The 18,793-nt window shown below is 45.4% G+C and overlaps 1 protein-coding gene across 1 annotated transcript in view; it reads right to left on the reverse strand.

Annotated features, from left to right (window-relative positions):
- Positions 1-14,334: 14,334 nt before the first annotated feature.
- The window catches only part of LOC130493998 (uncharacterized), a 121,825-nt gene continuing 117,366 nt past the window's right edge, over positions 14,335-18,793 (reverse strand). The window contains exons 4-5 of the mRNA XM_056867629.1: positions 15,111-15,860; positions 14,335-14,497 (exon numbers count right to left, since the gene is read on the reverse strand). Of these exons, the coding sequence (XP_056723607.1) occupies positions 14,335-14,497; positions 15,111-15,860 (913 nt within the window). The remainder of the gene's footprint in view (positions 14,498-15,110; positions 15,861-18,793) is intronic.

An 18,793-nucleotide genomic window follows, 5' to 3' on the forward strand; every position in this document is an offset into this window, starting at 1 on the left:
TATCCATCCAAACATTCAGTTTACCATGGAAAAGGAAATTGAGGGTAAACTCCCATTTCTTGATACCCTTGTCATCCGTAAATCAAACCTTCAGTTAGGTCACAAGGTCTACCGGAAACCAACTCACACAGATCGCTACTTACACAAAAACTCCAACCACCACCCCCGACAGAAAAGAGGAATAATCAAAACATTAATGGACCGTGCAAGACGGATCTGTGAACCACAGTTTCTCAAGGAAGAAACTAACCATCTAAATCACGCACTGCTAGCAAACGGCTACTCCAAGAATGAAATCAGAAGGGCCATTGAACCAAACAAAAATCAGAAATCTCAAGAAAAACAGTCTCCCATAGGAAAGGTTTTCTTGCCATTTATTAAAGGAGTCACTGATAGGATGGAGAAACTTTTGAAAAAACATAACCTACAAACAGTGTTTAAACCCACCAAGAAAATACAACAAATGCTACGATCAGCAAAAGACAAAAGAGACCCCCTCACCTCTGCAGGAGTATATCGTATACCTTGCAGCTGTGGAGAAGTTTACATCGGGACCACAAAACGCAGCATACAAACAAGGATAAAAGAACATGAAAGATACTGCAGACTTGGCCAACCTGAGAAATCAGCAGTGGCTGAACATGGACTGACACAAACAGGACACAGGGTCTTATTCCAAGACACTGAAAGACTGGACAATTCTACCAACTATTTTGTCAGATTGCACAGAGAAGCCATTGAAATTCACAAACATCAGCACAACTTTAACAGAAAAGAGGAGAGTTTAAGAATGAATAAGGCTTGGCTTCCTGCCCTGAAAAACCTCCAGACAAAGACAGCATTCAACAATAGCCATACAGATTAGTTTTGGATTACACACATTAACAGATCACTTCAGGATACAATGGTTCCATATTAACATACCATACCCTCATTAGCACATTATCTTGATACTTACAGGACAATACTTTTGCAGGACAATACTCAGCTCAAACCCAACCCCTTTCTGACTATATATTACTCTTCCTACACCCTTGACACTGAGAGACACTGTCCTTCAGTGTTACTACTCTGAAGATGCCTGCCACAGTTGCTGGCAAAACGTCAGGAATGAAAATTCCAAGACCATGGTTACACAGCCCGGATAACCTACAAGAACCAGTTTCCAATATATATCTGTAATAGCATGAGTTGCTATTGTTTGGTTTCTTTATTTTAGAAACAATTGTTTTGTGCTTTATTTTGAATTCCACCACCTGGAGGTTGGCAACCCTAGCTTTTCAACCATCCTAGATGGCTGTTTCTAGGGGACCTGCCCTCCAGGCAGTGTGGTGTAGTGGTTAGGATGTTGGTCTGAGGCTTGTTTTAAAGGCTGTTGATGGAGGACCTTGGGCCAGACATATTCTCCAGCTAGTACCTGGAGGTTTGGAAATCAGCACAGGAGTGAATGAGTATTACAAAGTGCAAATATTTATATAAATTGCTACAACTTATAACATGGAGTCACAACTCACCACATACTAAATATAACAGCCACAACAAACTATCCTACTATATACTATATATATTTCAACAACCGGGCTGAAACAAACCAGACAAAAGATTCTATATCTTGGTTAGTCTTTATGTCACTATCAATCATCAAACGGAAAGTCTTGTATGGGACTATGTTTCTGACATTATAGAATACGATGTCACCATAAGATGATGCCGAAGAATAAAGAGAGGTTCTCGTAGGTTATCCGGGCTGTGTAACAGTGGTCTTGGTATTTTCTTTCCTGACGTTTCGCCAGCAGCTGTGGCAGGCATCTTCAGAGGAGTAACACTGAAGGACAGTGTCTCTCAGTGTCAAGTGTGTAGGAAGAGTAATATATAGTCAGAAAGGGGTTGGGTTTGAGCTGAATCATTGTCCTGCAAAAAGTAACAAAGGTAATGTGCTAACCATTGCCCTGTAAGTATCAAGAAAGGAAAGAAAATACCAAGACCACGGTTACCCAGCCCGGATAACCTACGAGAACCAATGAACTCTGACCGTGAAAGCCTTCGACAATAAAGAGGGGATACAGCCGTGGGAACTGGCTATTATTCCTGCTTAAATTTATGGCAAATATGTAATATTCAAGCTGGAGACATTATATGATGACGGATTTTTGAGGGACTGATGAAGAATTTAAGAGAAAGAATTCGAGATTAAAAGTTTTCAAGTCCTTCACAAGGAACATAAGAACATCAACTGGTTGACATATCTTCAATTAAACTCCAGTTTTAAACAGGACAGTTTAAAAACTGGAGTTATGAGAGACTTAACAGAGTTTGAAACAATTATAACCAAGAACAATCAACACCTTTTAGGGAAATTTTATAATTTGTTACTGAAATATGATTCAGAAACTGAACAGGTCAAAATTAATATGATAAAATGGATGCAGAATTTTGGTGAAATGATAACCATGGAAACTTGGAGAAAACAGTGTACGCAAGAACTAAAATACACTGCAAGTCAAGAAGTAAAAGAAAACTGGTGCAAGATGTATTATAGATAGTACATCATCCCCAATATGATCTCTCATATGCAACACATGAATAAGCAGGAGGGGGCATGTTGGAAATGTCGAGAAACAGATGATTCTTTCTTTCATGTTTGATGGACATGCCCGAAATTACAAACATATTGGAAAAAGATCCATGGTGAGATACAGGCAATGCTCAATTTAAAACTCAGTCTGGATCCAAAAAGTTTTTTATTGAGCATAGTACCATCAGATTTACCAGCAAAATATAAAGACTTGCTTAAATATGCCACAACGGCAGCGAGAGTTGTCCTTGCAAGGAGATGGAAACAAATGACTCTACCAGAAGTTGACGAATGGAAAGAAAAGATGTTCGAGTATGCAAACATGGCTAAAATGACTTACTTGATGAATTCAGACAACACGCAAAACGTCAAGCAATTTAATGAGAAATGGTTACCATGGTACATTTATATGTCTTTAAATACTTCGATCTAGTTCAATTCCTTTCTTTTTTATGTGAGTAGATGTTTTTTTCCCATGTATAAATACATTTGGTTTACCTTAATAATGATCAATCTTTAGAAAAATTGAAACAATGGTATATCTATAACGCTATTTTATTTTTATTTCTTTTTTCTTCTTCTCCCATGTTAGTGGCTGTCTAATATGTTTAAGAATATATGTGATTACTTTTTAATCAAGTAAGAACAGGATAGAAACCAATATATTGAATCAGCTGTAGCAAGCATAATTTCTATTTTAAGGTAAAGGTCCCCTGTGCAAGCACCGGGTCATTCCTGACCCATGGGGTGACGTCACATCCCGACGTTTCCAAGCAGACTTTTGTGGGGTGGTTTGCCAGTGCCTTCCCCAGTCATCTTCCCTTTACCCCCAGAAAGCTGGGTACTCATTTCACCGACCTTGGAAGGAAGGAAGACTGAGTCAACCTTGAGCCGGCTACCTGAAACCAACTTCCGTCGGGATCAAACTCAGGTCATGAGCAGAGCTTTTGACTGCAGTACTGCAGCTTAACACTCTGCGCCACGGGGCTCCTAATTTCTATTTTAGGCGTGTATATTATTGACTGAGATAATACTGTCCATTGCAAACAGATGCAAAACTTCCTCCCTTTTCTTCCTTCTGTACCCCATAAAAACACAATAAAAACTTATATAAAAAAAGTTATACTCATTTGCTCCTGTGCTGATTTCCAAACCCTTACGGTATGTGCAGAGTGGTGACTTTGTTCCTTCCAGTACCTGGAGGTTGGCAACCCTACGGCCACAGGAGGTGGAACCAACCACAAAAGGTCAGGGAGTTAAGATATGCATAACTCTAACAGTAACTCTTCAACATTTCAGGCAGAAGCTCTGCTTAGGAGGATGCCTTTTCAAATGAATTTATTATTTTAAAATATTTTCTTCCATGCATGCAGCTTATCTTCAGTCACGTAATGAAGATCCTCATGCTATGGTGGCATCCGCTGCCAACGCAACAGTTTTAAAGATCTGCACAGCCAGTCAGATCTCCAGAAGCCCTGCTAGACAAAGCCCTATTCTGGCCCTGCCCACTTGATGGGAGCCAAGAAAGATGTCAGTGGCGCCATAGCTAGGGTTGCCAACGTCCAGGTACTGTTGGAGAAGGCAGCACGTGGCTCAATAGTAAAACTAAAGTAAACCCAAACTGGGATATATGTATGAAAAGAACTTCAAGGGTGATTAATTCTAAACCAAAACAATATTAATACACCAACATCAAATAATTAGCATACATCAAATAATGCACAGGAGCTTGAGGGAGGTCATATAATCATTGTTGGAATGCACACGGAAACCTCAAACTACAAACAAGGCGAATAAGGATAAAATGTATACAATGTTACAATGTATAAGCCTCAAACAAACTGAAACAAATGGATACAAACAAGGCGAATAAGGATACAATGTATACAATGTTACAATGTATAAGCCTCAAACAAACTGAAACAAATGGATACAGAAGAAAAGTTGAAACAAGCCTCACCAGGCTTATATACAATGTATTTAAAGGTGGAAACAAAAGCCTCACCGGGCTGTTATTGTAAAGAACAAATGAAATAATTGGTGCAAAAGCTCAAAGTCATGGTCCATAATTCAACACAAAGAAAACCTGAGCCGGTGGATGAACAGGTGGGTACAAAGCAAGGACGCGTTTTGAAATCCTTCATCAGCTTGCCGACCACGTAATGGATTAAAGGAACCACCATTCATTCACTGAAGTTGCAATGAATCTAAATATAATAAACAGAGGCTATATCTCAATTTGGGTTTACTATTGAGCCACGTGCTGCCTTCTCCAACAGTCTCCACTAGTTCCAGCATAGGTTATCCTCTTTGTTTCTAACGTCCAGGTACTGGCTGGAGATCTCCTGCTATTACAACTGATCTCCAGCCGATAGAGATCCGTTCCCCTGGAGAAAATGGCCGCTTTGGCAACTGGACTCTATGGCATTGAAGTCCCTCCCCTCCCCAAACCCTGCCTTCCTCAGGCTCTGCCCCAAAAACCTCCCGCTGGTGGTGAAGAGGGACCTGGCAACCCTAGCCCTGGTGTCCATGGGCATCACATTGGAGACCCCTGATGTACAGACAATGAAGTCTCTGGTTCGCGTACCTTGGCAGGAAAAATCCTGATGAAAGACTATTTAAATCCTGCCTCCCTGCAAGGCTATTTTCCTCCCAACCCCTTTTAATTCTGAAAGCCTTCTAGGCCAGGGTTGCCAGGTCCCTCTTTGCGGGGGCGGAGGTTTTGGGGGCAGAGCCTGGGAAGGGCAGGGTTTGCGGAGGGGAGGGACTTTCATGCCATAGAGTCCAGTTGCCAAAGTGGCCATTTTCTCCAGAGAACTGATCTCTATCTGCTGGAGATCAGTTGTACTAGCAGAAGATCTCCTGCTACTACCTGGAGGTTAGTAAGCCAAAATGGACCCCTCTGTGTATAAATGTAGTTACTCCAAATCAAACACAGATCAACCATACAAAGTTTAGCTAAACAACAGACTGTATCATACAATAACATTGACAAACACATACAAAAAGTCCTATTTGGAAGACTGTTAAGAAATAAAATTGTTGGTATCCTGGGAGGGAACCTTATGAAGGATTCTTGGGTATGGATTCTTTAATATGAAATAAGAGACGGGATATATAAGGTCGGTGAAGTGGAACTGATGAAGAACTGAAACTGCTGTCTTCCTCTTCGCTTTTGATCCCCTGTTTTGGGACTGAGTAATACTCACCTGGAATCCACACCTGAAAGAAGAAGAAACCCCTGGAATTGGGTATCTGTTGGACTTTTTGTCTGTCTTTAGGATAGTAAGTTTTGGAAACCTTGGAATATGGTGACTTTGTGTCTTTATGCTTAAGGAATAGGACTTTTTGTATGTGTTTGTCAATGTTATTGTATAATAATGCCAATAAAGGTTATGAATTTTGAATTTTTGTATAATACAGTCTGCTGTTAAGCTATACTTTGTATGTTGTTCGGTGTTAGATTTGGAGTTACTACCTGGAGGTTGGCGACCCTGTTCATAAGAACATAAGAAAGGCCCTGCTGGATCAGACCAAGGCCCATCAAGTCCAGCAGTCTGTTCACACAGTGGTCAACCAGGTGCCTCTAGGAAGCCCCCAAACAAGACGAGTGCAGCAGCACCATCCTGCCTGTGTTCTACCGCACCGCACCCAAAACAAGAGGCATGCTCCTCTGATACTAGAGAGAATAGGTATGCAGCATGACCAGTATCCATTTTAACTAATACCCATGAATACCCCTCTCCTCCATGAATATGTCCACTCCCCTCTTAAAGCCCTCCAAGCTGGCAGCCATCACCACATCCTGGGGCAGGGAGTTCCACAATTTAACAATGCGTTGTGTGAAAAAATATTTCCTTTTATCTGTTTTGAATCTCTCGCTCTCCAGCTTTAGCAGATGACCCCGTGTTCTAGTATTATGGGAGAGGGAGAAAAACATCTCCCTGTCCACTCTCTCCAAACCATGCATAATTTTATAGACCTCTATCATGTCTCCCCTTAGCCGCCTTCTTTCCAAGCTAAACAGCCCTAAGCGTCCTAACCGCTCCCCATAGGACAGTTGCTCTAGTCCCTTAATCATTTTGGTTGCTCTTTTCTGCACCTTCTCAAGCTCTGTAATATCCTTTTTTAGGAGTGGTGACCAGAACTGTACACAGTATTCCAAGTGTGGTCTCACCAGAGATTTGTACAAGGGCAGTATGATATCAGCAGTTTTATTCTCTATTCCTCGTCTAATTATGGCCAGCATGGAATTTGCCTTTTTTACAGCAGCCGCACACTGGGTTGACATCTTCATTGAGCTATCCACTACCACCCCAAGATCCCTTTCTTGGTCTGTTGCTGCCAGCACAGATCCCATCAGTGTATATGTGAAGTTGGGATTTTTTGCCCCAATATGCATCACTTTACACTTGCTCACACTGAATCTCATTTGCCATTTTAATGCCCATTCTTCCAGTACGCAGAGATCCTTCTGGAGCTCTTCACAGTCCAGGCTGGGCGCGTAACCTGACAGAGAAGAGGTGGAGCGCCCTTCCTTCTTGTAGTAAGAAGGAAGTAGCTGAGTTGGGAAGAGAGAGCCAGTGCGTGTGTGAGTGTGCGTATGAGACAGAGAGAGAGAGAGAGAATCCAACGAGGAGCGCTGCCTCTCCTAATGAGTCTCTCTGGGTTTTCTGACTCCAGAAATCTTATAGCGCTAATGACGGAGCGAAGAGACCCCAGTCGCGGTGCTTATCTTACCAGCAGGCACATTGCCTCATTGATTTAATGCTGCTTTGCTTCATGGATTTCTTATTTGTTATCTCGCTGCGGGTCAATCGGAGGGGGGATGAGCCGGGTGACAAAGCCACCCCGCTTGGAGAGCCGAGTGAGTGAGCGAGGAAGGGGAAAGTGGAAGATTAAGCATCTGTCTCGGTGACTTCCTGGTTTTTTTAAAAAATAAAAACAGCAACAGCTGTCCTTTGAGGCAGGTCCAGAAGGAACACATGAAGCTGTCTTATACTGAATCAAACCTTTGGTCCATCAAAGTCAGTATTGTCTACTCAGACCAGCAGCGGCTCTCTAGGGTGTCAGGCTGAGGTCTTTCACATCACCTACTTGCCTGGTCCCTTTCACTGGAGATTGAACCTGGGACCTTCTGCATGCCAAGCAGAAGCTCTGCCACTGAGCCATGGCAGTTGGACTTGTTAAGGGCCTTCCTAAGGGGGCTGTGTCATGCGCCAGAGGTCTCGCAAGCAGCAGGATGCGGATGCCACTGTGAGCTCTTGGCGCCACCGCAGTCCCCCTCTTAGTTGTGCTATAGCACCACCACCAATGATGGGGAGGGGATGGGGCTCAGTAGTAAAGCACCTGCTTGGCATGCAGACGGTCCCGGGTTCAATCCCCAGCATCTCCAGTTAAAGGGACTGGGCAAGTAGGTGATGTGAAAGACCTCTGCCTGAGACCCCGGGGGAGCTGCTGCCGGTTGGAGTAGACAGTACTGACTTTGATGGACCAAGGGTCTGATTCAGTAGAAGGCAGCTTCATGGGTTCATGTGTATGTGATGCCCAAAAGGCAATACTGCAGCAACTGTCTCCCAGGGAAGAGCAAATATTGTCTATTTTTGTTCTTGTTGATAGCCGTTTGTATTTTTCACCAATTGTTTCAGTTCTCCGCTTTTTGCGGTAGTGCTGTATACAGACAAATAGCTTTTTTGTTGATATACTATTCAGATGTATCATTTCTATGCATGGTGTCCATAGTATAAAGAAGAAGCGGGGGACTAGCTGTGCGCCATTCAACCCCCCCCCCCTTGGTAGTTTTCAGGTCTGGCTTTAATAGACCCAGAATTTTTTGAAATATCCAAAAAAAAAGCCAAATTGCAATATTGGCTTTTCCCCGAATATTCAAAAATGTTCAGGTTTATTAAACCCAAAAAATATGGGCGAAGAACTGAACACTGGACTCGGTTGAGCCCAACGTTTGGTTCCACGCCTGCCACCTCCGAAATCCACATGGCTTTGGGGAGGGGAGGGGCTTCAATGCCATAGAATCCAATTGCCAAAGCGGCCACTTTCTCCAGGGGAACTGATCTCTGTCGCCTGGAGATCAGTTGTAATAGCGGGAGATCTCCAGTTACCACCTAGAGGTTGGCAACCCTAGAGGTAGGTTAGTCTGAGAGCAAATGACTGGGCCAAGGTCATGGAGGGCATTTCATCCACAAGCAGGGATTTGAACCTGAGTCTTCCCCAGACCTCCTTTAACACTCTGACCTCTATAACCACACTTGTTTAAAAAAAAAACTTGAAGAAATATCCCCTTTTCTTGCCTCTCCCTTCTCCTTTTCTTGAAACCGGTTTAACATGGCTGCCTTCTCAAACCCTCCTTCCCCTCTGAAAATCCCACCCTCCTGTTATTTTTGATCTCGGGAGTTTTATAGCTTGCAATAATAAGAAACTACCCTGGTGTCTAATTGTCTTTATGAGCCGGTTCTCTAGTTCTCGGATAAATTGTGCTTCCATTAGGCTTTTCATCTAAGGATCTCAAAGTACTTCACAGGCATTAATTAATTTCATTTTAAAAGATAGAAGGGTTTTTTTCCCCCTCTCCCCCTCCTCCTGACATGTAAGCAAAAGCAGGAGAAGGAAGCTGAAAATTTTTGGTTTCGTTTCATGTCCTATTTTCCAGGTTGATCTGTTTGAAAAAGGGAGGCAACGTTGCTCAGTGGTGGAACTAGGGTTGCCAACCTCCAGGTACTAGCTGGAGATCTCCTGCTATTACAACGGATCTCCAGTCAACAGAGATCAGTTTCCCTGGAGAAAATGGCCGCTTTGGCAATTGGTCTCTATGGCATTGAAGTCCCTCCCCTCCCCAAACCACACCCTCCTCAGGCTCCGCCCCCAAAATCTCCAGGTATTTCTCAAGTTCCCAACCCGGAGATGACAACCATATCCCTTCCCCCAGCTTCCCACCAAATGGTGGCCATTGGCTGGCAATCCTAGAAATGTAACATGAGAATTACTCCACACACGTATAAAGAAAAATCAAATGTATCCTAGACCTGGATTGTACGTGAGTTCACTGTAACTTGGGAACTGAATCAGACCCTTGCAGCCCATTCCTGGGGGGGGGGGATCGAAGGAGAATTAAAAAATGGGGGGAATGCCCCCATCGAAAACAGCAGGGCTGCAACACCAAAAAAGGTGTCGTAGCCCCGCCGCAGCAGTGAGGGGGTGTTCCTGGGCTGGTAGGGGTTAGGAAGCTTCAGAGATTTAAAAGAAGAAGAAGAGGAGGAAGAGTTGGTTTTTATGTGCTGACTTTCTCTCCCACTCAAGGAATCATAGAGTTGGAAGGGACCACCAGGGTCATCTAGTCCAACCCCTTCACGATGCAGGAAACTCCCAACCTTCCCCACCACACACACACCCAGTGACCAGAAGATGGAAAAGAATCAAACCAGCTTACAACCACCTTCCCTTCCCCTCCCCACAACAGACACTCAGTGAGGGAGGTGGGGCTGAGAGAGTGTGACTAGCCCAAGGTCACCCAAGTCAACCCTACTCAGAACACATCCTCTACTGTAATGATATTGGCCTGTCCATTTTAAAATTGCTGTTATATTGTTTTTAGATCGTAATGGCCTGATCTTATACAATAAACAACTACTACTTACTTACATCCTCGACTGTTTGAGCCAGCGTGGTGTAGTGGTTAAGAGTGGTGGTTTGGAGCGGTGGACTCTGATCTGGAGAACCGGGTTTGATTCCCCCTCTCCTCCACATGAGCGACGGAAGCTAATCTGGTGAACCGGGTTGGTTTCCCCACTCCTCCACAGGAAGCCAGCTGGGTGACCTTGGGCTAGTCACAGCTCTCTTAGAGTTCTGTCAGCCCCACCTACCTCACAGGGTGTCTGTTGTGGGGAGGGGCAGGGAAGGTGATGGTAAGCAGGTTTGATTCTGCCTTAAGTGGTGGAGAAAGTCAGCATATAAAAACCAACTCTTCTTCTTCTTCTTCTTCTTCTTCTTCTTCTTCTTCTTCTTCTTCTTCTTCTTCTTCTTCTTCTTCTAAATCTCGGAAGCTTCCTAACCCCTACCAGCCCAGGAACACCCCCTCACTGCTGGGGTGGGGCTACGACACCGATGGGGGCATTCCCCCCATTTTTTAATTCTCCTTCGATCCCCCCCCCCCCAGGAATGGGCTGCAAGGGTCTGATTCAGTTCGCAAGTTACAGTGAACTCAAGTACAATCCAGGTCTAGGGGACATCTGATTTTTCTTTATACGTGTGTGGAGTAATTCTCACGTTACATTTCTAGGATTGCCAGCCAATGGCCACCATTTGGGAGGGGGAACCAGCCACAAAAAGGCCGCCAAATGAGGCGGAGCCACAGACGTGCACATATAAGTACAGAGTGTCGGGGACAGGAGAAATAATTCTTTAAAAACACACTTGGAAGGAGTGATAGAATAAAACCAACACGGTGGTGGGCAGCTGTCCCTGAACCAACATTGTCTTAACCTGCTCAGCAAATCGGATCTCCAGTGGCCAATCAGAAGCCCTGCTGGGGCGGAGCCTCATCTGGCCACACCCACTTTCAACGATAGGCTTGCCAGGTCCCTCTTCGCCACCGGCGGGAGGTTTTTGGGGCGGAGCCTGAGGAGGGCGGGGTTTGGGGAGGGACTTCAATGCCATAGCGTCCAATGGCCAAAGCGGCCGTTTTCTCCAGGGGAACTGATCTCTATCGGCTGGGGATCAGTTGTATTAGCAGGAGATCTCCAGCTAGTACCTGGAGGTTGGCAACCCTATTCTATGAACACTTGGCAGGTACCAGGGAAAGTATTGGCGGGTGCCATGGATTTCCTTCTCTGGCTCCAGAGGACTGGCTGGCTTTCCTCTCTCAGTACCTCCTTTTGCCTCTCTGGGTTTTCCAAACTTCAGCTCCAGAAGGATTGCTCCTTGGCGGTTCTTGCAAACACGGCCCTCTCCAGGTACCTTCCTAATGAACGCTTCTCAGCGGGCATAATTCGGCTTTCTCTGGAGAAGAGATTAAACACTTGGGTAAAGCACTCCAAGACCAAAACGACTTTATTTTTCCCCCCTCCTGGAATGTGCTCGCTCCAACGGCACCGATGTAATACCTGCTTTTAAATTCAATTAGTGGTGACTCAGTGGCGCCTGCTCGAATACATTACCGCAGCTTGAGATGCCCCGTGTTTTTCTCTGAAAAGCGCGAGAAACGACCAGAAAGATTTCCCTAAATGCATATTAATTCTCCCCAATATGTTACGCGCCGCAGCGGTATTTGACACTGATTTGCGCTTTCCCCCTGTTGCTGTTCCCCTTCCCTCAAGTATTAAAGACAAGACGTTCCCAGAGAACGCGCCAAAAGCTCAGCCCCAATTCGCCAGACATCAAATGCCAGCCAGGCTTCAATGTCATAGAGTCCAATTGCCAAAGTGGCCATTTTCTCCAGCTAGTAGCTAGCGGTTGGCAACCCTATTTCAAGCAGAGGTCTTTCCCATCACTTACTACCTGGCCCTAGGGTTGCCAGCTTCAGGTTGGGAAATACCTGGAGATTTTTGGGATGGGGCCTGAGGAGGGCGGGGCTTGGGGAGGGGATGGACTTCAATGCCATAGAGTCCAATTGCCAAAGCAGCCATTTTCTCCAGGGAAACTGATCTCTATCGGCTGGAGGTCAGTTATAATAGCAGGAGATCTTCTGCTATTACCTGGAGGTTGGAATTCAAAATATGGCACAAGACAAATATTTCCAAAATAGGAAAATAACAATGCAATACTTGCTATTAGAAGACTATATTGAGAACAAATAGGATACAATTACACTTCTAGAGCAACAAATATGTAGCAATGGGTCAAAAATGATCCCAAAATAAACACAAAATATAAGAATATACCGGCGCAAGGCTCAGTTCATATCATATTCGTTGTAAATAGAGTTCATAAATATTGCATCACATGGCAACAGAAACAAGACGTGGTACAATGGAAATCCGGTATAGTTCCATTTCGTGTGAACTTTCTCGTGTGAACTTTCTCAAGTCTTCAGTCTTTCCGTGCAAAATTCATTCAACGCTTAAAGCAGTGTACCTTTCCTGTGTCTTTGGACGGAAAAAGAGACGTCTTACTTTTGCCGTCCAAAGACACAGGAAAGGTACACTCCTTTAAGCGTTGAATGAATTTTGCACGGAAAGAGTGAAGACTTGAGAAAGTTCACACGAGAAAGTTCACACGAAATGGAACTATACCGGATTTCCATTGTACCACGTCTTGTTTCCGTTGCCGTGTGATGCAATATTTATTAACTCTATTTACAACGAATATGATATGAACTGAGCCTTGCGCCGGTATATTCTTATATTTTGTGTTTATTTTGGGATCATTTTTGACCCATTGCTACATATTTGTTGCTCTAGAAGTGTAATTGTATCCTATTTGTTCTCAATATAGTCTTCTAATAGCAAGTATTGCATTGTTATTTTCCTATTTTGGAAATATTTGTCTTGTGCCATATTTTGAATTCCATACTCCTGTAAGCACTTGCAAGCCGTTTATTTGATTATTACCTGGAGGTTGGCAGCCCTATTGGCAACCCTACCTGGCCCCTTTTAACTGGAGAGGCCGGGGATTGAACCTGGGACCTTCTGCATGCCAAGCAGGTGCTCTGCCTCTGAGCCACGATCCCTCTCCATGTAGATCTGACTACACGGAACTCATTGTAACTACAAATTAAATGAAGCATGGATGCTGGGATGCTCCCCCCTGCAGAAATTTCCCTAAGTTTGAGGGAAACACTTATTTTAATTTATGATTAAACATACATTCCACATAGTCAGCCCTAAGGCTCGGCGTTTACTTATGTCACATTGAAACAAAAAAAGGGGGGGAAACAGCAAAAATGATTTAAAACGGCTACGGACAGGAACCGAATGCTAATGGGAAATTGCCTTTGTGCAAAAGAAGACTTCTTAAAAATAAAATAAAATGGTGTGCCATATAAGGCTCTGATTTGGGTGGCCCAGGCTACCCAGTCTTGTCAGATCTCAGAAGCTAAGCTGGGTCAGCCCTGTCAGTACTTGGATGGGAGACCATCAAAGAAGTCCAGGGTTGCTATGCAGAGGCAAGCAATGATAAAACCACCTCTGAATGTCTCTTGCCTTGTAAACCCCATGAAGGGTCGCCCTAGGTTGGATGCAACATGACAGCAAAAAAAAAAAAAGCTATATAATACTCTAAGCAGAGTACAAAGGAAGAAGAAGAAGAGTTGGTTTTTGTATGCCAACTTTCTCTACGACTTAAAGAAGAATCAAACTGGCTTACAGTCACCTTCCCTTCCCCTTCCCACAACTGACATCCTGTGGGGCTAAGAGAGCTCTAAGAGAGCTGTGACTAGCCCAAGGTCACCCAGCTGGCTTCATGTGGAAGAGTGGGGAAACCAACCCAGTTCGCCAGATCAGACTCCACCGCTCCAAACCACCGCTCTCAACCACTACACCACGCTGCGGTGAGACCTTAGCCTCTGAGATCTACTTGGGGGCCTTCCAGGGGGCATCCGGTATGTGAAAGAGGGTACTGCATAGGGTTGCCAACCTCCAGGTGAGGCTTGGAGATCTCCTGGGATTACAACTTATCTCCAGACTCCCAAGATAAGTTCCCTGGGAGGAAATGGCTGCTTTGGAAGGTGGGGTCTGTGGTATTCCACCCCACTGATATCCCTCAGTGCCGATTGGGAGGGGGGGGGGACCTGGCAACCCTAACCATGGCTAGGCTTCAGAAAGTGTAATAAGGGTTTGCTGTTGTATCTTGTTGAAGGCAGCGATGTCAACACTTTGCACAGAGTCTTTTAATTTGGTGATCTCCTCCCCCAGTCTATCTGTCCCAACCTTGTCATCCTCCACCACGAGCTGGATCTGGCGTTTCTTGATCTGGGTACCCGAGGTTGGGAGAGAGGAAGATTTATATAAGTCTATGTAGAAATATTACAAATATAATTTATTAGAAGCGCTATGCAAAATTTAAAATTCTTTAAAAGCATTAAAATAGCACAATGGCAACACTTAGGTTGATATCTATAACCACAAACCCAAACGCGTTTCGGCCTCTAGGGCCTTCATCAGTGGTTAGTTAAAACCTTTTCTTAAGTCTGCACACATATGTAGAAATGCAGTGATGTAAACAAATGCAAATACAAACAGTTTAAAACCCAACCAGGTAAGTGAATATGTTGTAAAGTTTATTCTCAATTATTCAAACAACTGGTATATTGGGTTGTTGTTGTAGTACTGGTTAGTATAAGTCTCTCGTATATTTTGTGTGCAGATATCAACCTGGTGAAGCAGTCATTGTTTTGCCATTGTGCTATTTTAATGCTTTTAAAGAATTTTAAATTTTGCATAGCGCTTCTAATAAATTATATTTGTAATATTTCTACATAGACTTATATAAATCTTCCTCTCACCCAACCTTGGGTACCCAGCTTTTGTTTTTAGGTTGGGTTTCATTCCCCTTTTTTTCCTTCCACCTCTAGGGTTTCTTGATGCCATAGCCCACCGGGACCAGCTTGGAGGCTCCCCAGACCAGACCGTCCATCTGAATGGTTTGGACCCACTCCTCCATCTTGGGCGTGTCAGTTTCGTCAACCCAGCGCTTGACGTCCAGGAGGATGGAGGACTTGGCAATCAGGCCAGGCTTCTTGGACTTCTTCTCCGAGTATTGCCGGAGCCGCTCTTCCCGAACTCTGGCAACCTCCCGGTCTTCCTCCTTGTCATCACTGCCGAAGAGGTCAATGCCGTCGTCCTCCTTGGCGGCGGTGGAGGGCTCGGCCTGCTGTGCAAGCGAAGACCCGGGCAGCTCCATTTTCCTCGAAGGGGTGGGGAGCGGATCGAATTTCTTCATGGGGGTGACATGCTGTGGGGGGGGGGGCATCTGGGATGGCCGATGAGAGGTCGATGTCCTTCCCAGCATGCTCAGGCGAGTTTCCAGTCTGCAGATGGCCAGCTGGAGGTCCGTAACCACGTTACGAAGGTTCAGGTTCTCCATCTCCAGACATGCAATCCTGGCCACTGGCTCATTCGGGTCCCCGGAGGGCCCCGCTGAAGAGGTGCTGGTCCCACTCTGTGGGCACGAAGGGCTGCAGACCGGACCGTTCCTCTGTTCGTAGGACCTCCTCTCGGCATCGTCGTACTTGAACTTATCAAACCAGATCTTCTTGTGCATGAGGAAGCTGGTGGCCACGTTTACGGCGCCGGCAAAGTAGAGCGAGCAAAGGCGGGACCCCGGCGAAGAGAGACTGAAGAGGCGAACCGTGGCTAGGGTTGCCACCTCTGGGTTGGCTAATACCTGGAGATTTTGGGGGTGGAGCCTGAGGAGGGAGAGGTTTGTGGAGAGGAGGGACCTCAATGCCACAGAGTCCACCTTCCAGAGCGGCTGTTTTCTCCAGGTGAACTGATCTCTATTGGTTGGCGATCAGCTGCATTGACGTTCTTTTTGTGTCTCAGTCATCTCTGTTTTGGAGTCGACGGGTTTTTGCTGTTTCTTGTGTTCTCAACTCGAGTGCTCAGCTCATAACTGTGGGGAGATCCTCTCCCTCATAGCAGGGGAAGGGAATCTTCGGTTTTCAGGATCGGAAACGGGAAGGCCCTTTTACGGTTCGTTTTCTTTCGGCTTTGGAAAACTGGCGTAAGCCTCGCAGTGGGAGCTAAATGAGGAATCCTTGAAAAGAGCGAACGAATTGTGCATCCCGGGGAGAGAGCCAACGGTTATGATCCTGCCATGTCAGGTGGTGGCTGTGGAAAGAAGATGCAAAACAGGGCAAATTGGCTCCCGGATCTCCCATGAAGTCTCCAATTAGCTAACTCCGTGGGAGATTCAGTGTAGGCTATTAATGTGTTGTCACAACCCCAAAAAGACAGAATCAGGACCGGCTGCTGGATTTTAGGCTCATCTTCTCCTCTTGAGGACCAGGAACCTGCATTTGAGTTGTTCTCAAAACCTGACTTGGTGGTAGGCTTTCCAACATCCAGGTAATAGCTGGAGATCTGCTGTTACAACTGATCTCCAGGTGGCAGAGATCAGTTCACCTGGAGAAAATGGCCACTTTGGCAATTGGACTCTATGGCCTTGAAGTCCCTCCCCTCCCCAAACTCTGCCCTCCTCAGGTTCCGCCCCCCAAACATCCCACTGGTGGCGAAGAGGGACCTGGAAACCCTACTGGGCAGGGCTCAACCTCCACTGTGTTTCGGATTGCTAGCTCCAGGTTGGGAAGTGCCGGGATATTTTAGGGGTGGAGCCTGAGGAGGGTGGAGCTTGGGGGGGAGGGACTTCAGTGGGGTATAAGGCCATAGAGTCCACCTTCCAAAGCGGCCATTTTCTCCAGAGGAACTGATCTCTATCACTGGGAGATCAGTTGTCATAGCAGGAGATCTCCAGCCACCACCTGGAGGTTATTCAAGACTATGCAGCTACTATGGCTAAAATAAATTAAACCAAACCAATAGTGTAGCGTCTATATATTATTTTGAATCTATTTCTTCACAGCATTCATGTAGGAATTTGTTGAAACATATATACAAATATACAATCTTGTTGCTCCACAAGAGTTCTGAATAGACTTATTATACTGGCTTAGAAAATAAACACAAGTATATAATCTTGTTGCTCCACAAAAATAACCCATATATAATAACAAAACAAGACAGGATTCCGGTATAAGTCCTGTTTCAAAAATAAATTTCCTCAGTTGGTAAGTATAAAATGTCCAGTTGTTAATTATTTATGTCCTTGTCCTTTTAGGAGCGGTTTGTTCAGCGTTGCATTGCACTGGTTGCCTTTTGCGTTGCGCTGGTTGCCATATGTTGAGATTTAATAAGACTACAAGTCTTTTCCAGCTGTGCTTCCATAAATTTTCATATTGTTCATATTGATCACAACAGGTATAGTCAGGTCATCGTGTTGGATGATACAATATGTTTGTAAAAGATTCCCCTTTGTATTCTCTTTTTCTGTTTTGTGTTGTATTTGCAGTGTTCTCAGCTTGATTTAGGGGTTTGCAAAAGAAGCAGCCACGCACAAATGGCCTGTGTTGGATGCATTTAGTTCTCTGTGGCCTCTTATGCATGGCCATTTCCCTCGGGGTCACCCCTCTGACGACCTCGGGTCTCCAACCGTCAGAGGTCGCCTGGCTCTCCCCTGCCTTTCCCCACATTTTGCTGGCGTGTTCAGGGACCTGTCTCTAATTTGAAAACGCAGGCAGAATGTGGGGAGACGCAGAGCAGGGGGAGAGCGAGGCGACCTCTGACGGTTGGAACCAGCATGCATAATCAATACAAACACCCACAGTTGTCGGAGGGGTGACAGCGAGGGAAACAGCCGTGCATAAAAGGCCAAAGAGTTCCAGAGATGATCTGCGTTCCTCTCTCTCCCTCCCTCTCCCTCCCTCTCCCTCTCCCATCTCTGGCTTGGATTGCCCTTCGGTCTGATCCAGCAATGAGTCTCTTGTCTGGCTGCCAAGCCGTCTTGATTCCTCGTACCTATTATTTCAGAAATTAAGCACTGCGGAGATCCATCAGGGAAAGGCAGGGGGAGAGCGAAGCGACCTCTGACAGTCGGAAAATGCATGCACAATCAAAGTAAAGCCCCGAAGTAGTCGGCGGGGTGACCATGAGGAAACAGCCATGCATAAATGGAGAGGAAACAGCCACGCACAAATGGTCTGTGTTGGATGCATTTAGTTCTCTGTGGCTTTTATGCATGGCTGTTTCCCTCGCCGTCACCCCTCTGACGACTTCGGGCCTTCGTTTTGATTACGAATGCCGTCTCCAACCATCAGAGGTCTCCCCCTGTGTTTCCCCCGTGTTTTGCTGGCGTTTTCAGGGACCTGTCGTACCTCGAATTTTAAAATGCAGGCAGAATGCGGGGAAACGCAGGGGGAGAGCAAAGTGACCTCTGACAGCTGGAACCAGCATGCATAATCAACACCACCCCCCAAAGTTGTTGGAGGGGTGACGGCGAGGGAAACGGCCATGCGTAAAAGGCCAAAGAATTCCAGAGATGATCTGCATTTCTCAGAGAGAATCTCTCTCTTTCTCTCTTTCTCTCTTTCTCTCTCTCTCTGCTTCTCTCCCCTCTCCCATCTCTAGCTTGGATTGCCCTTCGGTCTGATCCAGCAATGAGTCTCTTGTCTGGCTGCCAAGCCGTCTTGAGTCCTTGTACCTATTATTTCAG

Source organism: Euleptes europaea, chromosome 2, assembly GCF_029931775.1.
Source record: "Euleptes europaea isolate rEulEur1 chromosome 2, rEulEur1.hap1, whole genome shotgun sequence".
Taxonomy (NCBI): Eukaryota; Metazoa; Chordata; class Lepidosauria; order Squamata; family Sphaerodactylidae; genus Euleptes; species Euleptes europaea.